Source organism: Mauremys mutica, chromosome 11, assembly GCF_020497125.1.
Source record: "Mauremys mutica isolate MM-2020 ecotype Southern chromosome 11, ASM2049712v1, whole genome shotgun sequence".
Lineage (NCBI taxonomy): Eukaryota > Metazoa > Chordata > Testudines > Geoemydidae > Mauremys > Mauremys mutica.
Window position 1 is genome coordinate 76,592,267 of NC_059082.1, and position 26,038 is coordinate 76,618,304.

The 26,038-nt window shown below is 43.0% G+C and overlaps 1 protein-coding gene across 26 annotated transcripts in view; it reads left to right on the forward strand.

The window, feature by feature from the left end:
* Positions 1 to 26,038, forward strand: part of SDK1 (sidekick cell adhesion molecule 1) — a 664,468-nt gene that overhangs the window by 562,128 nt on the left and 76,302 nt on the right. For all 26 annotated transcript variants that reach the window (XM_044979056.1, XM_044979053.1, XM_044979052.1 and 23 more), the window contains 5 exons: positions 1,976 to 2,091; positions 2,928 to 3,117; positions 5,892 to 5,990; positions 16,926 to 17,120; positions 21,397 to 21,598. In XM_044979056.1, coding sequence (XP_044834991.1) covers positions 1,976 to 2,091; positions 2,928 to 3,117; positions 5,892 to 5,990; positions 16,926 to 17,120; positions 21,397 to 21,598 — 802 coding nt within the window. The remainder of the gene's footprint in view (positions 1 to 1,975; positions 2,092 to 2,927; positions 3,118 to 5,891; positions 5,991 to 16,925; positions 17,121 to 21,396; positions 21,599 to 26,038) is intronic.

Consider the following 26,038-nt stretch of genomic DNA (forward strand, 5'->3'; position numbering starts at 1 on the left):
GTGAGAGAGAGCATCAAGAAGCTGGTTTAGCAAATCTTCAGAAAGCTCCATTTCCTGCATTGTTAGATTCCTGCTAACAGTAATAAGTGATCATATACACAACCTAAAGATGCATGCATGCATACACTATGAGCACAACTTCAGCTGCAACCTTCTGTGAACTCTGGAGAACTTATTTGCTTATGACCAAAAAGCAAAAGATTATTCATAAAAATAAAGTCTTCTCTTGTAAAAAGGAAAATTCAAAGCAGAGAAAATATGAATAAATGTGGCTGGAAAAGGGCTGCTTTCCTTTACACTTACTCTGATTCCTTTCCCTCTCCCGCCAAAGTAATTCATGTGGGAGTAGCTCTTTGTGAAGATCTACAGATAAAGTTATGGCAGGGATCCAAAGACGTTCATGGCTCCTGGCAATCTGTTTTCCTTTAACATAATTATATCCTTGTGGGGCATAAATCTAGAAGAAGATAAAAAACACTTCAGCATAGAGAGGGGGAAAAAAATCTGATTTCAGTCTGCTGCATTGTCGTGTGACGGTGCTGTGTTTCTCATGTCCCAGGTAATTGGTAACAGGGAAATTGTTTCAGAAATGACTGTGTATGCGGTTAACCTTCAGTGTGGATTGGTGAATTTTTTTTCCAATATATATTCTTGTGTCAGACTCATTATACTGTTCTTGCTGCTTGCAGCCTCAGGAGCTAGCCCTCCATAACAGCTTTTCTTCTGCTTTCAGTTTGGACTGCAAGGAGAGCGCTGGCTTTTTCAGGGGCATTGCGCTCCCTTGGTGATGCACTCAAAACCTTATTCAAGCCTTCTTTTCCACGTGTGCTTGTATAACATTCTCTTCCTTGGCAAATGAATGTTCTCTGAAGCTTGACAGGTGTATCATGCTTTTAAAAGGATTATGCCTTTCAGACATTAGAAATGCACAGAAAAGAAGACGAAAGGGACAAAATAAAATCTTGTTTATTGAACCCTTAAAAGCAGCCTCCAAATTTAATTGCATAACTGCATGGTGTTAAAGTTGTGGTTGTGTGGTTCTTCTGTGATGCCTGGAGAGGTAATATAGTCAGAGGATGCAGAATCCCTCTGCTTTCGGGTCAGTGAGGAGTCAGTAATTTAGTTCCAGTCATATTTCTAGTTTCATAAGGCCCAATAATCACATTTTATAATTTAAATGACATAGTCATGTCTTTCTTTTATACCCTGGTGATCCAAGCCGAGCTCCTCACTGATAGATCTACAACATTGTCATTTTGTACATTACACCCTAATCAAAAGGCTTGGAGGTTGGAGCAGTCCTCAGTGAATCAGGAGGTCTGGGCTCAATCCAGAGGCTGAAATTATTCCCAATTCTACACAAGATGCTATAATTTCCTTTCAGATAGCATAGGAAGCAGGGCAGATGTAAAACGTCTTGTTGGAACAGATTTGCACCTTCGGATAAATTCCCGGTATATAAGGATCTCTGGCTTTCAACACAGGGAAATAAAACGTGTGACAGAGATATTGAGAAAGATATTTACATTAGTCCAATGCCAACTTGACTCTAATTATTACAAAGTATATAGAATGCTAAGTGTTTAAATCCCAATTTCCATCTTTATTATTATTTCATAAAAATAAAACAAATGAGCACCCAGGAATGGACTGTCCATAGTTTAGAATCTTTGGTTGTTCATAAATGTCATGGTCTGCAGGAAGAATTAGTGAGAAATTAGGGTAGAAGGAGGGATAGAGCTAGGAAAAATAGGATGAGATTTAAGAGTGGGAAATATAGGGTGAATATCAGAGAAAAATGGACTTTCATCTGTTTTAGGTTGTGGACAAGTCTTGCAACGGACACTGAAAACTAAACTAAACAAGGCAGAAGCAAATGCTCTGTAGGGAACAATCCTGAGCTGGCAAGGTGATGAAGTAGGTGACGTAATAGGAAAGACCTGTCTCTAATGTCTGTGATTCCATATGATTGCAGTTCCTTCTGCTCCCCCTGAGAATGTGTCAGCTGAAGCAGTAAGCTCCACCCAGATCCTACTGACATGGACATCAGTACCTGAACCAGAGCAAAATGGACTTATTCTGGGCTACAAGGTACACAATCGAGGTTTTAATACAATTTGCTAGGCTGTTTTTCCATTTGATAGTTATTATCTACCAGATGCATATTAATTTACCCATTTCTCTTTTGAGAAGGGTCAGGAAATATTCTCTTTCTTTGGAGGAGTGATCTAATTGGTTTAGGGTATGTCTACACTTGGAGCTGGAGATATAAACTACACTAGCTCTGGTCAAGCTAGCATGCTAAAAATAGTGTTGCCATGGTGACGTGAACAGCAGGAGTGGGCTAGGTACCCCAACTTCATGCCTAGTGTCTCAGATGGGTATGTACTTGGGGTGGCTAGCTTCTCCTGCTGCTCATATCGCACGTCTACATTCTGTTTAAAGCATGCAGACTCAATCAGAGTTAACATGGGTATGTCTCCTTGAATTGGAATTTACACCTGCCGCTCGAAGCGGAGACCACAGAAAGGGATATCAGTCAAGATCCTAGAACAGGCTTGCTCATATTCACCTCATCATCCCAGATCATTGCAGTTCAGTCACCAGACATGAGGGCAAAGTATCCAGCAGAGTTGTGTTCTTTCTAACAATGCCCTCTATCTTCTAAAGTCATAATCTCTCAGGTTCAAGCATGCAGCATCACTGATTTCCCTTCACATGTCCAGCGGTTCATGGCTTACTTTCTGTGTTATATACAGCCAGTGCTCATGTCTATGGGATTACCTGTTTGCTCTGTGCAAAAGAGTGCAGTTGAGTCTCTTGCTTTATATTTTAAGATCAGGAAGAACCCAAAATACATACAATCTTTCTTGTAATCCTTTTGGATAATGATTGATAACCATACTTTTTTCTGTTTATTCTCGCAGATTCTGTTTAAAGCAAAAGATTTGGACTCTGAACCAAAGACCCAAATAGTGAGAGGTAACCACACCCAGAGTGTCCTGCTGGCCAGCTTGAGGAAATATGTTCTTTATGAGATTCAGGTGCTGGCATTCACACGTATTGGAGATGGGGTCCCTAACTTCCCTCCAGTCATAGAGAGAACCAAGGATGATGGTGAGTTTATGGGTCGCTCAAGTGTTCTTCCCATTCATTCTAGCATTTTTTTAAATAAAAGCTTTTTTCATTATGCAAACTTTAAAATATAGCCTAGATTTGCTTGCAGTTTTAAACATAAAGAATCTGATCCTTGGCTAGTGTCAATTAGCACAGCATTCGGGGCAAGCTGAGGTTCTGGGCTCAAAAACTGAAATTTTTTTCCCCGTAATTGGCAAAAGCAAAAACCTCCATTTCTCACTCATTCAAACCTCATAGAGCTAGTTCCAGGCTGGAGTGAAGTTTGACAGCCCAGTTATGAACTTCTGCGGTACTGCAATCTTAGCACTAAAACAAGAAATGCTATAATAGGACACAATAAACAAATCTAGCCGTGACTGGGCCTGAAGGAGATATGGAGTTTGGCCTTCCAGTAAGAATGTTCTGCAAAAGAACACCCTGTGCTGCCTTTACCAGGGAAGGTACTTTGATTGGGCATCAGGGAATGAGAGAAGTCCAAATGCATGCACAGCAGGGAGTGGATTTCCCCACTTCAGTTCTCTGCTTAGCCATTGGCTGAGTAAGGGGAGATGGGGACAGTTGACTGGCTGCTGGGTTTCTCTCCCCACCACCCTTTGCCCTGGCTCAGCCATGCTGGCTGCTGCAGAAGTCACAGAGGTCACAGAAAGTCATGGAATCCGTGACTTCCTCAACCTCCGTGATAGACATGGAGCCCTACTTATAGCACTGTTACGATTGCTGACTCGTCACAACTTGCAGCTGGTGTCCGGGGGTAAAGGTGAGAAGAGCCAGCTTCCAGAGGTCAGCAAGACCTCCAGGATTGTACAGCTGGACCTTGCTCTCATGAAGTAGAAGAACTTTGAAGACTTTGAGTACTGAGGTTCCCCTCTCATGCCTTTGTGACCTCTGTCACGCCACCCTGCTTATGCGGAGAACCAGGGGGAAGAGGTTTCACAACTGAACTGAGTGCCTGAGTAATCGAGGAAGGATGTACCTCAAGTTATTTTTTGGTTTGTGGTAAAAGCCCTGGAACCCTCACTGGAACAAATTAATTAAATGCCTCATACGTGAGAGCTGGGGCAGGCAATGAAGTGCCCCTCCACAAGGTAAAATTAATAAAGTTGCAGCCTGCTGTTTAAACCCAACCCACAAGTCTTTCAATCATTCACCTGCTTGTTCTGGTCAATAAGAGACTGACCTTTGAAAAGGGACCATATAGGCTTCCCTTTGTAATCCCCTCCAATGCTTCCTATGAGCTCAGAGATTCCTCTGTGCAGTTTGACATGCTGAAAGGACTAGAGCCACCTCCTGTTTCTGTTTTAACTTGTCTGTGTGGTCAGAGCATTCCTGGTGTATTTTCACTGAAGTTTACGTCAGCAGTAAAAATATTTTTCAGCTTTACAGGTGTCGAACACTTAAAGGTGACTGTTTTCTCTGCAGTTTCAGTAGGGTATAAGCAAGTATAAAGAATGTGTCAGTTGAAAACTTTTTTTTTTGTATTCATCCTAATAAAAATAAATAAAAATAAAAATCCCAGATCCTTTCAGATCTAAAGCTCCCAACAGAAATTAAATAACTTTGATTTCCATAAGCAACTTTATTGAAGTAATTACATTGGACTGAGAACATGTTCAGACTTCTGATTTAGTACAATATTTTCTGCAGTCTCCAGCAAAGCACTAAGGATGTGCCTTGCAGAGAGGAAGAGTGCAATTACCCCCAATCATTGCTTTAGTCATTCTCTAATACACTAGCTGTGTGGTAACTTAGCCTTTTTCTAACAGACGAGGCAGAGTGCAGATTATTGTAGCAAAACTCTACAGGGAGATAGTGCGTTCACTGAATTCCATAAACCAGAATGTAATGAGAAACGTTTAAGGTTGTTTGTCAAAGACAAGCTCATTATAACAGTTCCCTCCTAAAGTATATGTTGGCAAATGACACAAATTGTTCTTCCATCTCCAAACTCCTGACATAAACATGTTGTGTCTTCTTTCAGTTCAATTTAATTAAAAGTATCATCAGTGAGAGTGCAGGTGAGATTTGTGCTTACGGAGAATTTCAGAGCCTGCATATTTGTGAATTCGCATAAACTCACCTTGTGAACCTGAGATGGACAAACTGGGTGCCAGCCATCTGTGCTCATAATGAGCTTCTGACCTCACAAAGGTTCTCGAGCCTAGACACACGTACAAAATGCATATGTAAAAACAGAAGGGAGTTCAAAGCTAGGGCTGCCAGCAGAGTTAGACGTTTATTATTCAATTTCAACAGGCATGAAGGGGATTAAGCTGACTCTCTCTCTCTCTCTCTCTCTCTATCTGTAAAGGTAGCTCAGTGCCTCGCACCCTAGAATATAATCAGCTATGTAGTGACTTAGATGAAGTGTGTAATCTGATTGGCTCACAGGGATTCCTAGCAATGCTGTTATGAGATCATTCTCGCATAGGTCAGAACTCATTTGTCAAAGCAACCTTGTAACACACTTTTATAGGCACAGCAAAGCATTCTAGGGTGTGTGGTTGCGGTATTATATTTACTCTTCTGTGATGCTAGAGGCACCCAGCCTTTCACAGAATTCCTCACAATAAAACTAGTGTGTGCATGTACAGCATCGTAAGCTCACAGCCATTTCTGGAGTTCTGGTTAGATACTGCTTGGCCTGACTTCTGTATAAAGCAGACAGAGAAGTGTTTAAACAAGCAGCTGTCATGGAACTAGCAGTTCCTTTGGTACATAATATCCACTTTTGTGATTTCTGTTCTTCTTTTCAGCCCCAGGACCTCCTGTGAGGCTGGTGTTCCCTGAAGTGAGACTGGCATCAGTACGAATTGTGTGGCAACCACCAGAGGAACCCAATGGAATTATTCTGGGTAAGAGAGGCAACATTTAAATTTCCAAACACAATGGTTAGGAAGGGGCTGAGAGAAAACAGAAGGAGAACTATGAATATGTGCTTATTCTTCCTCTTACTTTCAGTACTATAAAGCACATCCAAGCCAGTTCATAGATGAACAAATTAAAATATTACATTGCTGTCAGCTGAGAAGTGTGGTACCCCTTGCTGGGGTTTGGAAGGGTCAGTGAGAGTCTGTATAACTAATGTAACATTCTTTTGATCCCCAGGGTACACATTTGCATGAGTCAGATGCACATGTCATCTCATGGCACTATATTTAAATTGTCTCCCATTTTTCTGTTTTGTATCCTTTTTGGATGAGTATTTGGGGAGTTGCCTACTACTCTATGGCAGGGGAAGAGTTGGTTTTTCTCTTGTGATGCCAGGACCACCTAAACTCTTGGGGTATGGCTACACTTACGGTTTGCAGAGCTGGTAGTTTGCAGCGCTGGTCATCCAGCTGTGCAGGGCCAGCGCTGGTGTGTGGCCACACTCACAGCTACCAGCGCTGGTGTGTGGCCACATTTGCAGCGCTGTTGGGAGTGATGCATTATGGGCAGCTATCCCAGCATTCAAGTGGCCGCAACGTGCTTTTCAAAAGAGGGGGGTGGAGTGGGGGTCTAGTGTGACAGGGAGCGGGGGGAAAGAGAGAGGGGATTTTTGGAGCCAACACTGTGTGTTTAGCTTCCTGCATTGAAAAATCAGAACATGTTTCCGACCCCTTAGTCTTAACTCTTAATTGCAAACAGCCTGCAGCCAACACGACTCCCCGCTGTTTCACTCCCTCCCTGCCTGCCTCTCATTTGATTGTTTACAGCCAGGTACAGATGATCACAGCAAACAGGAGCTCTGTTTGTTTTTTAGATAAGCAACGGAGCTCCGATGGGAGCTCGTTCATAACAAAACAAAGAGAGGCTGCATAACAAAACAAAGAGAGTAATTTATAAAAGCATTCTGGGATACATCCTTATACCCTGGAGGCCAATCACAGCGCTGGTGTGTGGCCACACTTGATGACCAGCGCTGCAGCACCAGCGCTGGAATCCTTATTCCCCATGCTGAGTGAGGTGTACGGCCAGCGCTGCAGCCAGGGAGTTGCAGCGCTGGAAGTGCCCTGCAGGTGTGGCCACTTACTAATTGCAGCGCTGGTGGAGGCTTTCCAGCGCTGCAACTCGCCAGTGTAGCCATACCCTTAGTTGTATGTGTTCTTGTGTTTTGCTTTATCGCTTTTCTTTGGATAATGCCATCTGTCACGTCACAAGGAGTTAACTCACAATTAGCTTTTCATCAAGAGCAATAGTAGTAGCTAACTCAATTACAAGAATCTGTGAAACATCTTATCACCTTTTCTTTACCCTGACCTATCAAGATGGCTTTCCAGTGCACAAACCAGCAGTCACTTTTACAAAAACAATGGGATCTGTATGAAGATGTTTACAATATATTAATCCATTCCTGCCTCTAATAATAAAGTACTGAGTAGTTAAATAGCACTTTTGTCTTCAAAGCTCTGGACTAATATTAATAATCCTCCCACCAGCCCTCATAGGTAGGTAGGGATGCTAATTCCCATTTAAAAATGAGGAAATTGAGACCCTGACTTCTCATCTTGTGCTCATTCTTTTAGACTCTGCTGCCTCTGTTCTGTCTCTAGTGTTACCTGGCATTGCTGTAGTTTGGGTTTGTATTTAGAATTCTGAGATTATTTCCCATAGCATTAGGATAATTTTAAGGTAGACCCATAGTTTGGGTTTTACTAGGTTGACAGTGTCCCTTTAAATTACAGGCTGTTTTTTTACATTTTGTTCAAATCTTGAGTCAATAGCTGTAGAATGCATTCTGGTTCGTGGCCTCCAAAAGTACTCAAGTGAGGAAATCCTGGCACCTGAAGGAGCAGGAAAGTCATCACAGTGATTTGAAGGCAGCTGCTGCAGGGATCTCCTGAACACAAGAAAAAAAGTCTTTGCATGAAAGTTGGCACCAGTTAGCTGTCAGAGACAGAATCCTGCAGTTTGAGGTGTTGGGTGTGTGGTTTGCGTATTTTTTGTTTGTTTGTTTTTTAAATAAAGGAGTACTACCTCCTATGTGCTTATTTACTAGGAAACTAGGATTTGAAGCACAGAATGTGTCTACGGAAAACTCCAGCTGATAAAGAATATTGGGAAAATATAAAAAAAAATACTCTATAAACTGTGCCTCCTTTGTCACACTATGCCTCATTGCTGATCTTTGCCTTATCTGTTTAGACTGTTTACACAGCATCTCACACACTGCAGCCCCATTCTTGATTGACTTTTAGGCACTATCTCAATAAACCTGATAAATAATAACATGAGGATCCAAGGAAGGAAGTAATTAGTTTGCAATGTCAGAATGAAAGGGTAAGAATTACCCACATGGGGTATTTCTGGTCCCTTCTAACAAAAGAAGAGTATCTCAAAAATATGTGAAAAACAGCATAGCCCTGTAACACTATTGGAAAATGAAGGCTACAATTTACTCTTTTTTTCCTGTATTGTTTTTTAAATCTCCTTACTGCAGTGAACTTTTAGAAAGCAATTGTAACCATCACAGCCAAGTGTACTGAACTGGAAATGGTGGTGAAAATAGGTTAATACAGTTCTGGAGGGTGCCCTGCAAACCATCAGTGGTGCTGGAAAGAGAAAACATCTTCCCCACCCCCCAAGAGCAACATTAGAATCAAAGGCTTAGAATCAATGTTTCTGCTCTGCTAGTGTGGCCCTCTGAGCATACAAACACCTTTGTAGCTAACATTTTTGTAATCCATATTAAAACATGTTCTAGCATTTCAGAGAGGGATTAGCAGCATGCAACACTGGCAGACACCTAGAGGGAAAAACACTTGTTTGTTTAAATATTTTACTATGGAGAGCTGCAGCTATTTCTAACTCCTCTTTTGGGAGTGTTGAAGTAACCACCTGGGCCCCTACACTTCCTCCTTTTCTGCATTCCACCCACTTGCCACAAGACACAGGTCCTTTACATACTATTTAAACAAAGTGATGCATTACTATGGATATGTGCTCTTCATATCTGTGAGCGATTCACTGAAAATGAGAGCTCATTCGGCACCCTTCCAGTCCCTGGTTAGTATTCCTCATGGTATCCTTGTGTCTAACATTTACCTGAAGCTTATTGCAAAACTGTGTGTAAGAACTCGTCTGAGAATTAGAACAAAATTTGGATGTAATCCATGTTTGCAAATTCACATTTTAATTCTGTATTGCATTTGCACACACCCTGGCCTTTAAATAGCAAAAGTGGTAAAATAAACAATCTGGATGGCTTCTGCACCAGGCAGGCTGTACCCTCTCAGTATCATTCAGCTTTTCCTAAGTTCTATGACAAATTAGTGAGTGTTTATCGCTCTGATGCATCATAGCCCATGTGAGCAGTGCTGTCGGTTCTGAAGGCTTTTGTATGGTGACGAGCTTGAAAGATGCTTTAGTATTCACTGTCTGTAGTCATTCTCCTGCCTGTTTGCTTTGGGGAATCAAGTGGTTGTGTTACAGTGACCTAACATTTAACAGGTAGTTTAAACTGTTGCCTTTTATTCAGTTCAGAAAGCACAGGCATATGAAACTGATTGCAGACACGCAAAAAGGATTTTAAAAGATGCTCATGCAAATGTAAGCACATTTTTTTAAAAAGAAATTCCTAAAGACTGTATCTACTTTTTTGTTATGCACTGTGGGCCTGATCCAAAATCCACTTAAGTCAATGGAAAGGCTCCCCGGCGACGGTAGTGGGTTTAGGATCAGGCTCTGTGTGGGAAAAGAGTAAGGAAAAGACTAAAACACCTTCAAGTTACAGAGACAGCCTCAGGGCAACTGCATCTGTATTCCTACTCAAGGGTCCTGGCTCCTCAGCCATCACCTCTCTTGGGTAGAGACCTGTGTTCCTCTCCCTTCTGAGGGGCTTTTCCAGGCTGCACAGCTCCCTGCCTACACTGAGATATTTCCAGCAAGCCAGACTACCTAAACCGGCCAGCATCTGCACTTTGCTTCTCTCCAGAGGCTATGAACAGCTGTAATTGCAGTCACAAATTACCACCGCTCTTTGTAGGCACGCACATTTATTCTTAAGGTTACAGCATTCAGAGAAAACATTAACAAAAATGAACCTAGACACATGCTAAAAAGCTTGCAAGAAGTCACCCCACCTCCAACCTCAGACTGTGGTAGGTGTCAGTCCTTCAAAACCCACAACTGTTTTTTTTTCCGGGGCTACAAGTTCATTACAAAATCAGATTCAGAACCAGAACCACCAGAAATAGTTCAATCTTCCCTTTATACAGCTTGAGCCTTTGATCTTGGCCTCACATAACAGGTGATCCAAAGACAATCACCCTCTCCACAGGACAAAGCTTTAGAAAGTTCGGGGTTTTGCATAACTGGATGTGAGGAATTTTCATTCACCTCTCCCTAGGTATTTGCCCATCAACCTAACTAGTACCTCATGGGGAAGTGGATTACCTACACTGATGGAAGAAGTTCTCCCATCAACCTAGATAGTGTCTTCACTGAAGCACTGCAGCGTTTTCAGTGTAGATATTGCCGGAAATTGACGTATCTGTCATGGATACTGTGATTGGCCATCTGGAATATTACTCTTCTAGAATATCTTCCTGTCCCAGAAGACTTACTTGAGCCATCCTGTAGCAGGGTGGACCCTGCTCCGGGGTTTTAAGGGGTTTAAACTGTGGCCTGACAGAGCTGAGCTGATTGGGGAAGTGGTTGCAGCTGGGGGCCACGCCCCAAACTGAAGCCCTGGGGCTTATAAGAGGCAGGGAAGCCAGAGCACAGACAGTCTCTCTCTGTTGCTAGAGGGAGATGGGCCTGGCTGCTTAGGGCTTGAGACTAGATACCTGAGTGAAGCAGGGCTGGGGGACAGGCTGAGGAGCTAGGGAAGCTCCAGCCTGGAAAGCCCCAGGCTGCGGCCTAGCAAAGGGCCAAAGGTACTGGGAGTTGCAGAGGGCAGCCCAGGGGTAGGACAAGCAGCAGGTCCAAACCCCTATTGCCTGTGATGAGTGGGCTGATACTGCAGTCTGCCCCAGGGTGTGGGGCTAGACCATGACTGTCAGTGGCCACTACTGAGGCAAAGTGGGGGTAGTAGGGTGGGGGTTCCCCTGGGAGGGGGGAGACCCAATTATAGAAAGGGGCACCGGGTTCAGGGAGGGACACGGGGGCCTGCGAATAGGGGGATCACCAGCCTGCCGAGGGTGCTCCAGGGCTAGACTGAGGGAAATTCCGAGTGGAACCAGCAGGAGGCGCGGCAGGGGTGAGTCGGCCCGTTTACACATCCCTTCAAACTTTTACTCTTTTTTTTAACCCGTGACCCTCTGGTTTCTTATATGAAAAAAGCCGTATAGTCATAACCCTTGTGTAATTTTTTTCATTCTGCATTTAAATTTTATTCATATTTCCCTGACTCTGTTCAGTAATCTTTCCAGCTCTCCTCTCTGCCAGATATCTGGGACTCTCTTATCATGTGTTCCTTTCTGAGCTTCCTTGTTCATCTGCAGGAGCCTTTATAGCTCCTTTCGCAATTATTGCTACATTGCTTCTTAATGCCCTGAGGCATGTATTAATTTCACTTTGAACACTTTCCATTTACCTCCATTGATTTGCCTTGTTTGATTTTACCCAACCCTTCCAGCAGTCTTCCTTTTGTTGCTAAAATTCAGCAACCTAATAATGTTACCATTTTAATTTCACTTCAGCTTAACTTAACCAAGCTCAACTGTAGCTTAGACCTCCATGCTTCAGATATTGCTTCTGTGTCACTCAAAAACAAGACAAGAATTGCTCTTCCATGACTGAGTGTCTCCTGGGTACTCTGGGACATCAAAGGATGACATAGGAGAGAGTGACCCAAGAAACCAAAGATGCAGATTCCAACTATCTTTCAGGTGCTTTAGTGATAACAAGAGTGAGTTGGGCTTTAGATGTGGTAGCGTATACGCCTTCCACTCAGGGTGATAGGAGGACTGAAGGGAGGGAACACTGGACTTCTGAAGAAACATCTGCGGGAAGAAGGTTGGAGTCTCTGGTTGCATAACCACCAAGAAGGGGAATGCTTTCCCAGACTGCCAGCCAGCAAAACAAATGTGGGAGAGAATGACGATAGCTTGTATTTTTTCAGATTGCACTGAAGGAGTTTGTATAGCTGTCAGAGACAAGTGAGTCTCCTTGTTAATCTTCTTAACAGTTAAACTAGCATTAAGGAGTAGTAAGAATTTGTTCTTCTAAAAACTCAGTTATTATAATTCCCTGTATGTCAATCTGTTTCCTTGATTAATTTGTTCATCTGTCTATCATTAGTCTTAGCATTTAGTAATACACATTTTTCTTTGCTTTCATGTCTAATACTTATAACTTTATTGTTGGGCACTTTCCTCCCTGTTCTAATCCCTCTGAACGATAAAATAATTTGCCCTTGATAGCATACTTACCCTTTAACAACTAGATGGACTATTAAGAGAAAAGCAAACTCACTCTATGTTTTTCCTCCACGCCCTAGTCTTGCTGTTTTACTACTTGTTCTTATCTTCTCTTGTTGTACTTCTTTAGCTATCTTATCTGCCTCTTCCTTCATTGTTTTTGCTACTGTATAAATTCCGCAATACATTCTTTCTACTGTTTCCCCCACTCTGGTCACCTGATCTGTGCTCTCAATTCTGCTTTCTATACATGTACAGAAACAGAAAAGATCACAACATATCCCTTCCTCTTCTTCCTACTGATCTGTCTTTCTCTGGACTTTAAATAAGACAGACTACTCTAGTGTTAAAGATGCTGAAATACCATGGTGATGAGTGCAGGACGGTTGGGAGGCTCGGAACTATAGGTCAAAAGGGATAGATTACATATACTTGCCTGAAAAATGTAAGGCTGGAAAGTTCAAAGTTGGGTACCTCTGAGACATCACTGGGAGTTGCGAGTGCTCAGGACCTGTGAAAATCAAATCATTTTTTGTTTAGGTTCCTAGTTTTAGTCACCCAACTGTGAAAATGTTAGTCTAAATTTCCTGTTAGCACTGCAGACCAGTATAGTTTTGGGGGAGCAAGATGGATTGTCTTCTGGCTCATGTGTCATCAACACACTTGTTAACTAAGCCCTAATTGCACCCTCTTTATTAGTGATGTAGCAGCCAGAAAGTACATAGCTTGACGTTCAGATCTTAGGATGAATTTCAGGGCTATAAGCTTGGAAAACCATCTTTATACTCATAAAATGAAAACATTTGATCGGGAAGTCACAGAGAAATGTAATGGGTGCTAGCGAACACTTGGAAGAGATCTATGTGATTACTCCTCTATAGAAAGCAGCCGGAGGTTGCAGCGAAGTGGGGAGAGATCAGGAAATTGTAGAGACTACAGCAGGGGTAGGCAAGCTATGGCACGTGTGCCAAAGGCAGCACGCGAGCTGATTTTCAGTGGCATTATCGCTGCCCGGGTCCTGGCCACCCATTTTAATTTAATTTCAAATGAAGCTTCTTAAACATTTTAAAAATCTTATTTACTTTACATACAATAGTTTAGTTATATATTATAGACTTATAGAAAGAGACCTTGTAAAAACGTTAAAATGCATTACTGGCACGCGAAACCTTAAATTAGAGTGAATAAATAAAGACTCGGCACACCACTTCTGAAAGGTTGCCAACTCTGGGACTACAGTGAGCGTTAAGAGCTTCTGTAGGGGAGACCTGAGATCAAGGGCGTGTCAGAGAGGAGCCCAGACATCAGGAGGCACTTGTTTGGGTCTCAAAGTTTGGGACCTAGATGCTGCTGCCCAAAGGCTAAGCTCCAGCTAGGAAGAGCTGAGAAGATGGACTCTGAGAACAGTCTAGGACAGAAGAGCAAGCTGTGCCTGTGAGAGAAGGCACCAGCGCCAAGTATAGACTTCTTTAGGGTGATGGTCTTTATTTTGGGACCCTGTGGTCTGTTAAGAACCATTTCTGTTATTAAACTGTGTTAATGACACCCCAGGCAAAGAACTGTTTCTGCTACTAAACCCGCTCCTGGGAGGGGTGGTGTTAACCCAGAGGGAAATTGAGTGTCATTCTTAAGGGACCCTGAAGAGAGGGAAACAGAGGACGGATGTTGCAAAGCACGCTCTGGCCATGAAAGGGTGCTTAGGAGATGGCCAACCCTGTTACGAGACAGTACATGTAGAGCCTCACCATGTCATATTACAGTCACTGTTCATAGTAGAACAGCACTTTAAACCACGCGCTCAGGTTTCTAATCTGTGCTATCTCAGCTGGGCCTATAATGTTTCTGAGAAACTACCCAAGCTCTTACTATTCACCTTATTTTCCAAAGGCAGAAGTTTCAAACTTGGGCGCACAAAATTAAGCACCTAAATCCCTGTTTATGCACCCAAATAAGTGGCTAAATGTACAGAGATACTGCAAACTCAGAGCCTCCAGTGACTTCAATTGGAGCTACAGGTAATCTAAAAAGCAAGCTGGTTATTTAGATGCCTAACTTTATGCACTTAGGTTTGAAAATGTTGGTCTTCCAGTCTATCATCTGTATACGCCATTATTCTTATATGGGCTGAGACCATTGGCTCCCTCTCTGTTTTTCATGTGCTGTAATTTGAATACCAAGGAAGACTGGTCTCCTACCCTTGTGCTTGTGTAGCCACAGGGTCTGAGACTCTGGGTCACAGCAGCATACAGTACTAGCATTCAGATTCCCACTGCTAACAGTTGCCACAGGTTTCTTTATGGCCTCCAAAGAAAAAGACAAGGAAATACAAGGAAGAGAAATTCAATCAGTCACAACATGGAATAGGGTGGCCCCACCTAGATCACCCTCCTGCAGCAGGCCATGGCAAGACAGTCTCGTTTCCCTCGGTTTCCCCTTTCAGAATCCCCATAACTCCATGCAAACTTAACCTCTAGTCCATCAACATTACCATTACCAAAACATAGCTCAAATCATCCCCACCAAAAATCCCAAATAGTCTATTTCCCACATCCAGTGTAGATAATCCTTAAAACCCAAGACATCTTACCCCTAGCTGCCCCACATACCACAGACTGACACCTTCAATCATGCCTGGACATTGTCAGTCCTCTCTTTTCCTTGTTCCAGGACAGCCACCCCAGCCCTTCCAATTGGAGTGTAGCCCCACTCTTCCCAGCAGGAACCCCATGGCCTCTCTGCTGGGAGCATCTTTCACTCCCCCTAGCGCTCTCATGGTTACCTTGGGTTCAGCTTTCCAGCCCTGGGGATGTCAGCAGGTAAGCTCCTCTGCCACTCCCCTGTCTTCAACCTTCTCTGGTCCTCGCTCTCCACCTTGGAGATGCCAGCCAGCAAACCCCTCTTGCTACTCTCCTTGCCTTCACCTTTTCCCGAGAAAACACCTTCTGCTTCCTTCCAGGACGTCCTCCAGTCCCACTGATCTTTGGCAGCTCTCACCTGCCTTTCCTGACTGAACCAGTCTGCTCTCTTCTCTGGGTCTCCTGACTAATCCAAGCATCCCTCCTAATTGGCCAAATGGGAGCACCTGCTCTAGTACCTGGGAGCTGTACCTACTTCATTTACTGGGGCCGATCACCCTGTGACACACCATCCCCATCATTACCACTGTCTGCATACACATATAACACCGTTTGGATCCCAGGTAAATTCTATGGTTCACAAGATAATACACATACTCATATACAGAATTCACTCTGAAAAGCACACTAATTCTGTTTGTAGTTCAGAAGATCAGCAAAGGTTTGGCAGAAATCTGTCACGACTGAGTTCAGCTGTTTTGTTTTGTGGGGGTTTTTTTTGGCCATTACCCTCTCTCATGTAACTTGATGAAGCATTTAACAGTTCTGACTTTATTCAGCTTGGACAACAGAGCACCGCACAAGTTCTAGTATGAATTGATTTTGGAACATAGCCGCTGGACTAAAAGTTGCCAATGAGGTCCAGGAGAAAGAGAACCTGGTGCAGTTGCTAGTATTTCCAGAATGGGTTTGAACATTTGGTATTTTCTCTTTGGGGGACAGTTGTTGTTTGTGGTGTGTGAGAATCCTGGACACACTAGTTTGCACAGTTGGATCATTAATAATGTGTGATAAACTGTAAACTCATTACCATCAGAAAGGCTTGAGAGGAGATTAGAGTCGACAGAGCAGAATGTACTAAACAGATGAAGTGCGGTGTCAGCTTTTCAGCATAAGAGGTATTTTTCAAGCAGGACCCCACAGTCTCCTGATCTTCTGCAGTGAAGGAGAAGATCAGGAACACCAAGTGACTAAAAGAAAGAGGCTTGTACCATCAACTACAGCATGAATTCTAGGTCTACACGTGGGCAGGAAAGATGAAAAAATAACTCCAAACAGATGTGAGAATTAACTGGGTGTGAGATAGGAATGTTGCACTGCCTAAGCAATCTGAATGCCCATGTTTTAAAAAATTCTCAATTGGCATGCTCTGCTCTGCAGTAAATGTGTATGTGTCGCGGGGAGTGGAACAGTAGGGGGAGATTAGTTTCAGTGAACTGACTTGGCCTGTCAAAGTCAATTGTGTGGACTCTATTGGTTCCTGTGGCATTCTCTCAGTGTACCAATATGCTCAGGAAAGATTAAACTGTTTTCATATCCTATTCTGGTGAAGGATGAAAAGTGAAACGAGTTTCATGGTGGATTAATACTCAGAAGGCCCTCCCCTTCATCACAATGTGTGTAATTTCCCTGATAATGTACTGCATCTGGCTGGGGGAGGGGTTGTTATAAAGCTAAATTACTTTGTTTTGCCTTCAAATAAATAAGTAATTAGGACGAACTAATAGTCTTGGCATTTTTCCCCCGCTAAAAGATTGAAAAACAACCCTAACCTCTCTTCACTCTTCTGCTTTTGTTGCTATGAATTCAGGATATCAAATTGCATACCGCCTGGCAACCAGCAGCCCTAACAAGTTCACCACAGTGGAAGTTGGCTCAACAGTCAGACAGTTCACAGCTACCGATCTCAGCCCTGAGTCTGCATACATCTTCCGGACATCTGCCAAGACCAGACAGGGCTGGGGAGAGCCTCTGGAAGCCACAGTAATCACTACAGAAAAGAGAGGTAATGCCTGTAGTCATCATAGCTTGTCATCATGCCTGTAGTCATCAGTACAATGAATGTGATGAATTGTTGGAGATTTAACTTTTCCCATCAAGCAGAGGGTTGACCATGTACAACCCTCTTCTGCAGTCAGATATTTTCTTTCAGGTCTTTGAACTTCTAAATAAAACATTTAGGCAGTAGTCTCAGGAAAAAAGAGAGGATTAAGTGCACTAGTTAGGAGAGGCAGCTGTGAGCAGACACTGTGCAGGCTTCCCCAACACTGCCCTGCCACTGCACCTCAGTTCTGACCTAATAAGGACTTCCCTTTTATTCCATTCTTTGGCTCTGATGCACACTGCCAGGGCATCCCCAGATTTTAATCTGGCTCAGAATTATTAACTACATTCCAAATCAAGAGTCACCTCTGCCCTCGGTTTACACCCATGGAACCTCATTGGTGACAGTGAGGTTTCACAGGTGTAACTGAATCCAGTTAAATACCAAGGAGATGGGTTCCTCAGAAATATTATAGAAAAAATAAGATATGACAGAATCTGATCTGTAGAATTTTTGGTACTGGTATTTTCACATAAGCAGGAAAGAATCCCACTTGCCTTGGAGATCCTCAATTTAGTCTGAAGATCTGATAGAAAAACTTTTATTTTAATTGTAAACTATAATAATCATAATAGGAGATATACCAATCTCCTAGAACTGGAAGGGACCTTGAAAGGTTATCGAGTCCAGCCCCCTGCCTTCACTAGCAAGACCAATTTTTGCCCCAAATCCCTAAGTGGCCTCCTCAAGGATTGAATTCACAACCCTGAGTTCAGTAGGCCAATGCTCAAACCACTGAGCTATCCCTCCCCTCCTGCCCCAACATAAGCAAGCCTGATGGGTCAACTGGTAGCCCTCCTGCCGATTGTGGGATCAGCTTGCAAACTTTGGCTCTTGCCTAGTTCTGACATGACAGTGCAACACTAGGGGATTTTGCATTTTATTTCTCAATTCATAAAATATGATTGTCCATCAAGTTCTAGATCTGAACCTGAATCGGAATCCTTCCTATACCATCAATGTGAGAGGCATGAACAAGGCTGTACCATCCCTGTGTATCTCGCTGTTTTCTGGAATGGCTACTTTATTGTGTTTCTATAACTTTTTTACAAGCATACCATTGTTGGCCTATTGCTCCACCCCTAACCTGGAAGACCGGTGGGGCTGAGTTTTTTTTTGTCTGGTCCCACCCATTTGACCTGTCGAGCTTGGGTGGCCCTACCAGGAGTTAAAACTTCCACTGGCATAGCTCTCAGGGTCAGTGGAACACACAGGTTTTCCTGTTGCATCAAGGTGCCGTCCCCAGGGAAGGAAAATACCTGTAGAAAAATTTTAAAAATACACATGCTAATAGTCCAATCCACCTTCCGGACTGATAAGCCCAAGATCTCCTCACCCATAACTGCTGTTGCCCAAGTGGAAGGTTAAAAAATGCCTGGAACTTTCCAATAAAGTGTAGAGGAGAACCCCAATGTCCTGGGAAACATTCTCTTTCTCAAAAATAGCCATTCTAATTTCCAACGCTGCACATTAGCTGTTGCTGAGCACATAATAGCTCACTGCATAATTCCCACTTTCACTGCAATAACAATGTTCTCCATTATCATCAAGCCCGTAGGGATATCTTGAATGTGAGAGTCATTATATAAAGCAAAACCTTTCCCTCTCTAATAGCTGGCTACGTGTCCCTGCATGTATCCCATAAAGTTGAGACCAGCTGTCTGGTCTGTGTGTCTGGGAGAGAAAGAAAAATGGTGACACTCATATCAATAAGATGAGAGGAAATGCATAAGGTGCAGCTGTTCAGTTAGGAAACAAACCAGAATATGGAAGTCTTTATAGTCTGTGCTTTAATGAATGAATATTCACTTCTCCACTAATAAAATTCACTTAATATCAAATAAAGATGGAAGTTTCAAAGGAGTTTAAAGTAGATAGGCATCCAAGTCTCATTGAAACTCGGTCAGGATTGGACACCTGACTCCTTTAGGCTAGTGGTAGCCCAGCTGGATTAGAACAGCCCATGCTGTGAGCTCAGCATCAGTTTTGAAATGGTTCAGCAATAAACAAACTCCAAATTTGGCTGTCTGCACCTTTCAACTAACAAGTAAGCATAAAACGTATATATTTTGTTGCAATGTTTTAAGCAAAGGCCGTGATCTGGCCCTGGGGTTCTGGGTTGGGTTAACACTTAGGAGCTCCTCTCCTGTCCCAGCATTCCCCCATTACAAGAGGTGAGGCAGGCAAGCCTTCTGAACAGGACTGCTAGCTCCTGATCGGTCAGTGTCTCCTCTTGGCCCTTTCAGGCCCCTGGAGAACTAAGGCTTTTTGATTGCCCAGGCTGACTGGATTTTCCTTAAGCTGGGGGACATCAGGCACTGGCATCTCCATTAGGAGGCAGCAAAGGCATGATAGATCCCCACTACAAAGATTCCTATGAAAATCCAAGTCTAAAACTTTATATATATGGTGCTTGTTATGACTTAATTATCACAAGGTGCTTCATGGCAATAGTTATAGCTAGACAGCGTGGTATTTCTTGATCCTTTGGATTTACACTTTAGTATAATGCCCTTCAGGATAGTGACACCTGCTGGTTAGAGCAAAGTTGATGAGCCTTGACATTCTCCATTGTTAAACTTAACAAGAAGCTCTTGCCCCTGCCTGTGAAAAAGTTCTGTTGAGTCATATGAACTGGCGTAGTTACTTCTGCAGGAAAGTTAACCTTTGAGATTGCTTGTGGCTAAACTCCGGTAATGGGGGACCTCTGTAGGAATAGTTTCCTACTAACAGGGAATTTTTTTGACAAAAAAGAAGATGCTAATGGGTCATCAAGACTTTAACTACAGACTAAAACCCTGTCATGGGAAACTGGATACAAGATGTCATCTGCCCAAAATTGCAAGCTAGTCAGAGTTTAGCAGATGAGAGCATTGAAGCCCCACAAGACTTTACCAGGTACTCACTTTATCTAATAGAATAACCCTGAACACCTGTCTAGTCCTGCCAGTGCAAGACAGTGACCTTTACGTTTAACTCTGCGATGCACACTACTGGCACTTGCAGACTCTGTATGGCTAATAGCTTACAATTCTTTTGGCATTCATGCGTCAGCAAGAGCGTGCTGCAGAGAAATGCCAGGCCATAAAGGAAATGTTTTGAGTTGGGGTGGGGGAGAGGGAGTGAAGGGCTCTTTATACAAAGCTAGGAGAATAATGCAGTCAGAGGTGTGTGTTTATGGAAACAAGTGCTGATTAAGTTGAATCATATCCCTTCTTGAAGGCAAGACACTGTGGTGTCGCCAATCAATTCCTGCTTTATTACATGCCACACATTTTAATCAGAATCAATAAACTTCATGATAAACAATTAAACAATTATTTCTCACTCTATTGAGTTTCTCTATTGAAATCAATGGGGTGAGCAGATACACTGACAAGGGAGAGGAGATCTATATTCAAACCGTTCGGTGCTGGCTTTTGCAGCACCTGCATTCCCATTCTTCACTTCATATGAAGGATATTAACCATTAATTGCTCTGGAGAGTTCCCCATCTGCGCTGGGACTAGCTGTCTTGCCTCTGCAGGCTCAAGGTCAATAAGTGTGAAGGAAGAAGGTGGGGAGGGTCTGACCAGTGAGCTGAATGAGGCACTTAGGCTCAAATTCTCCAATCCGCCAAGCTGTGCTCTGACATCGTGGACAACAGCAGCCACAGGAAGATGGATGTGGTTTCTAGATCTTCGACCAGCTGGCTCAAGTGAAAGTTAGAGTAACAATATGGCCTCCTTTACTTCTGCTGCTAGCCCATAAGGGATCAGGCATAGTGAAATTTGACCACCACACTCCAGCGCACCCAGACGCATACCCTCCTCCCATGTATGCTGGGGCAAGGGAGCAGCTCTTTGTCCAAGGAGGTGTGTGTAGAGGGTGCAGGTGTTCTCTGGTCTCTAGAGATATAAAATGTATTGATTACAAGATCTGGCTATTTGAGGGCATGGCCAACCAGCGGTGTCTTTTTTTTATTTCCTAGAGAGACAAGGATCATTCCTAATACTCCTCTTTGCAACTGAAACTTGAGATATGGTACAGAATGTCTTCTTCACTGTTTCATGCAGCAAATTTAAAAGCAGCAGCTCAGTATCTGTTACATTGCATCTGGAAAGTTCCATGAGCATCTCTAGATTTGTTTAGCTTGAGTTTCTTCTCATAGTAATACCCATTGTTTGTTTAATTGCAGAGCGGCCAGCACCTCCCAGAGAGCTGAGGATACCGCAGTCTGAGGTGTCATCACAGAGCCTGCAGTTACAATGGGTTCCTGGTAGTGATGGATCTTCACCAATACGGTACTTCACTGTGGAAGTGCGGGAGCTACCAAATGGAGAATGGAAAACCTATTCCTCTTCCATCAGTCATGAGGCAACGTCCTGTGTTATTGAGAGGTATTACATAACATGAGAGTGTCATAGAAAATACAATACATACCATTCCAAATATTTTATAATTTCAAAGCACTAAGCAAACATTAGATAATGAAACCTCGCAACCCTTCTGTGAGGCTGGTAAGTAATGGTCACTATCCCTGTTTTAGAGGTGGCAAAGCTGAGATACACAAGTTTAGTAACTTGTCTAAGGACGTCCCACGAATCTAATTCAGAGTTGATTCAAATCTAATTCAGAGTTAACCATTTCTAGGCTCCTCTCCTAATGTTTAGTATACTAGACCATGGAATCATAGAACTGTGGGACTGAGAGAGACCTTGAAAGTTTATCTAGTCCAGTCTCCTGCACTCATGGCAGAACTAAGTATTAGATAGACTGTTCCTGACAGGTGTTTGTCTAACCTGCTCTTAAAAATCTCCAATGATGCAGTTTCCACAATCTCCCTGGGCAATTTATTCCAGTGCTTAACCACCCTGATAGTTAAGAAGTTTTTCCTAATGTCCAACCTAAACCACTGTTGGAACTTGTGGAACTCCTTACCTGAGGAGGTTGTGAAGGCTAGAACTATAACAGTGTTTGAAAGAGAACTGGATAAATTCATGGAGGTTAAGTCCATTAATGGCTATTAGCCAGGATGGGATAAGGAATGGTGTCCCTAGACTCTGTCAGAGGGTGGAGATGGATGGCAGGAGAGAGATCACTTGATCATTACTGTTAGGTTCACTCCCTCTGGGGCACCTGGCAATGGCCACTGTCAGTAGACAGGATACTGGGCTAGATGGACCTTTGGTCTGACCCGGTATGGCCGTTCTCATGTTCTTATGTTCTGTTGCTGCAATTCAAGCTCATTGCTTCTTGTCCTATCCTCAGAGATTAAGGAGGACAATTTTTACCTCAATCCTTGCAACAACCTTTTATAAACGTGAAAACTGTTATCTTCTCCAGACTAAACAAACCCAATTTTTTTCAATCTTTCCCCATAGGGCAAGTTTTCTAAACCTCTAGTCATTTTTGTTGCTCTTCTCTGGACTTTCTCCAATTTGTCCACATCTTTCCTGAAATGTGGTGCAGAACTGGACACAATACTTCAGTTGAGGCTGTATTAGTGTGGTGTACAACGGGAGAATTATTTCTTGTGTCTTGCTTACAACACTCCTGCTAATACATCCCACAATGCTGTTTGCCTTTTTTGCAACAGTGTTACACTGTTGACTCATATGTAGCTTGTCATCCACTATGACCCCCAGATCCCTTCCCACAGTATTCCTTCCTAGGCAGTCATATCCCATTTTGTATGTGTGCAACTGACTGTTCCTTCCTAAGTGGAGTACTTTGCATTTACTTCAGACCAGTTCTCCAGTTTGTCCAAATTATTTTGAATTTTAATCCTATCCTCCAAAGCACTTGCAACCCCTTCCAGCTTGATATTGTCTGCAAATGTTATAACTATACTCTCTATGTCATTATCTAAATCACTGATGAAGATATTGAGCAGGACTGGATCCAGAACTGATCCCCACGATATGCCCTTCCAGCTTGACTGTGAGACATTGATAATTACTCTCTGGGAACCCTATAGTAGCTCCATCCAGGTTGTATTTCCCTACTTTGTTTATGAGAAGGTCATAGGAGACAGTATTAAAAGACTTACTAAAGTCAAGATATACCACATCTACCACTTCCCCCCATCCACAAGGCTTGTTACCCTGTCAAAGAAAGCTATTAGGTTGCTTTGACACAATTTGTTCTTGACAAATCCATGCTGACAGTTACTTATCACCTTATTATCTTCTCGGTGTTTGCAAATTGATTGTTTAACTATTTGCTCCATTATCTTTCCGGGTACTGAAGTTAAGATGACTGGTCTGTAATTCCCTGGGTTATCCTTATTTCCATTTTTATAGATGGGCACTATATTAGCCCTTTTCCAGGCCTCTGGAATCTCTCCTGTCTTCCATGACAGCGATTATCTTCTAAAAGTCATGGAAGGTGGGAGAGATTCCAGAGGACTGTAAAAGGGCTAATAATCGCTGTCATGGAAGACAGGAGAGATTCCAGAGGCCTGGAAAAGGGCAAGTATAGTGCCCATCTATACAAAGGGAAATAGGGGGAACCCAGGAAATTACAGACCAGTCAGCTTAACATAATGTTTCTCCTTGTAGGTCATCCTTTCCAGCCCTCTGACTCCAGTGCTCTGGAAAATACAAATAGTTACAGAACTTTCAGTAGAGGCTTATGTTAAAATTCATCCCATCAATGCAATGTGATTATTTCTTTGGGAGCCCTTGTCTTGTTTTCAGAGGAAATGAGGGCCATTTTATCTGTATTTTCCATACTGAAATGAATAGATTACATCAGAGTGTTTAAACTGTGTTATCCAGCCTTAATTAGCTCCTGAGAGATGGTGGGTATGTCTACACTTCAAACTGGGCTGGATTCTCAGCACAAGGGGAGACACTCACACTAGCTTGATCAGGGCTAGTGGGCTAAAAATAGACTGTAGCTGTGGCAGCGCAACCAGTGGGAGGGGCTGGCTACCCTGAATACATGGTTAGTGTCTTGGACAGCCATGCAGTTGGGGTAGCTAGCCCTTCCCGGCACGCATGCTGATGTGCTGACATTCTATTTTTAGCATTCTAGTTCTAGCGTGAATCTGATTCCTCAAGCTGGGAATCACACTCAGAGCTCAAAGTGTTGACATACCTGATATGCTGGAATTAAAGTTCTTTTCAAGTTCTACTGAAGTCATTGAGAGCCTATGAGAAGTTATTCATGTTGCAGTCCTATTCCCCCACTGACCTGCCAGTGTAAGTAAGGCTGTATCTAAAAGGCCATTGGCATGCTGAGAATATGGTGCCCAAGAGGTTAAGATGTATATTTGTATTGCCCGTTAAAAAAAAATATCAAACAGTGGCTTCTGGTGCATAGCAGGAGCATTTACTTAGTCATGTGTCCAGGGGCATAAAGAAATTGCTACTACCCTTTGTCTAATTGTGCAGGAAAAATAAAACTTGAAGATTGTAGGACAAATGCAGACCTGATACATTGTCCTCAGTGGAGTTACATCAGGTCTGAATTATGCCCGGCGTCTTTCCTGAAATCAAGGAGACCAGCTATGTATTTTGGAATTGACATTATCATTATTGAAAACCAAACATTTGTATTTCAAAAAAGACCATTTCAGTTGCTGAAGGAGAATGTCAGTTTTCTAACAGGGTAGAACTAAGGAAAACATTTCTTCTCCACCTTGCTAAAAGCATTTTCCTGGGAGACTCCAGAAAAGCAATATTTTGTGTGCCACTAGACTCTGCCCATCCCTCAATGGTTAATCATCCTGTGAAGGAATGTGCTGCTCCTCTAAAGCTGGGACAGCCTAGAGCGTAATGAAGGAGGCCCTGCCCTAGGGCTGGGCTTTATAAATAAGAAGACGAGGCTCAGCTGGGGAGTAGAAGCCATGCAGGCGGCATGAGGTTTTTCTCAGGCTCCAGCAGACCAGCCTTATGAGACTCAGAGGGTTGGTGTTATGGACTTCAAGTTTTGGGAGCTCTGAATCAGGATCCAGTAGTGAGGACCTTATGAAATTTATTGTAATTGCTCCCGTCCTGAAGCCTTTTTATAAAGGGACATGCTGTTTTGTTAATGTGTGTTGGGTTCTCCTTGCCCTGAGCTGATAAAGCAAACCTTTTGCTGCCCAATCGGGAAATTAAGGTGGGACACACCTGCAACACCACACTGGGACGCAAAGGAGTGCAGAGGGACTGCTCACCTCTTTACACATTCCTTCCCAATTGTTTTTTTGGCTCTGTAGTCACAATTGCATCTGCTGGCTGGTGGACAGATACTTCCAATTAATTAACTAAACTCCCCGTAACTTGTAGCTCTGAAATTGAAGCTCTTGAAGGTGATTCAAAAGAAAAGCTAGAAGAAGCTTTGCTAAGGTTATATCAGTTGGAAGTTGCTCTTGGCATATCTTAAAGCCAGGCGTATACAGAAGAGTTGTAGAGAATCTGCAGTCACTGTCTGTACCAAATAATTCAGGGAATGGCATTAGCTTGAAATTGAATAGGAATGAAACATGCCAATCTTGCAGCATGATCTAGAGGATTAACTGGGAAACTGGTGGCCTCAGAGTTAATGCCAGCGGTGCTATTGACTCACTGGGTGGCTCCGGGCAAATCATCTAACCTCTCTTTAGCTCAGTTTCCCTATCTGTACAATGACAATGATCGTCTTTAGCTGCTCCACAGGTGTGTTGTGAGGATATATTAGATAAAATATGAACAGCGTTGTGAAGCTCTGAAACACTAATAGACATGCTGAATTCTATTATTATTATTATTAATATGCTATGCCCTGCCCTTTTCCAGAACCAAAAGCTACCATAGATCTGGCTGTGAATCATAGCTATGGCTATTCTGTAGACCATCAAGAGCACAGAA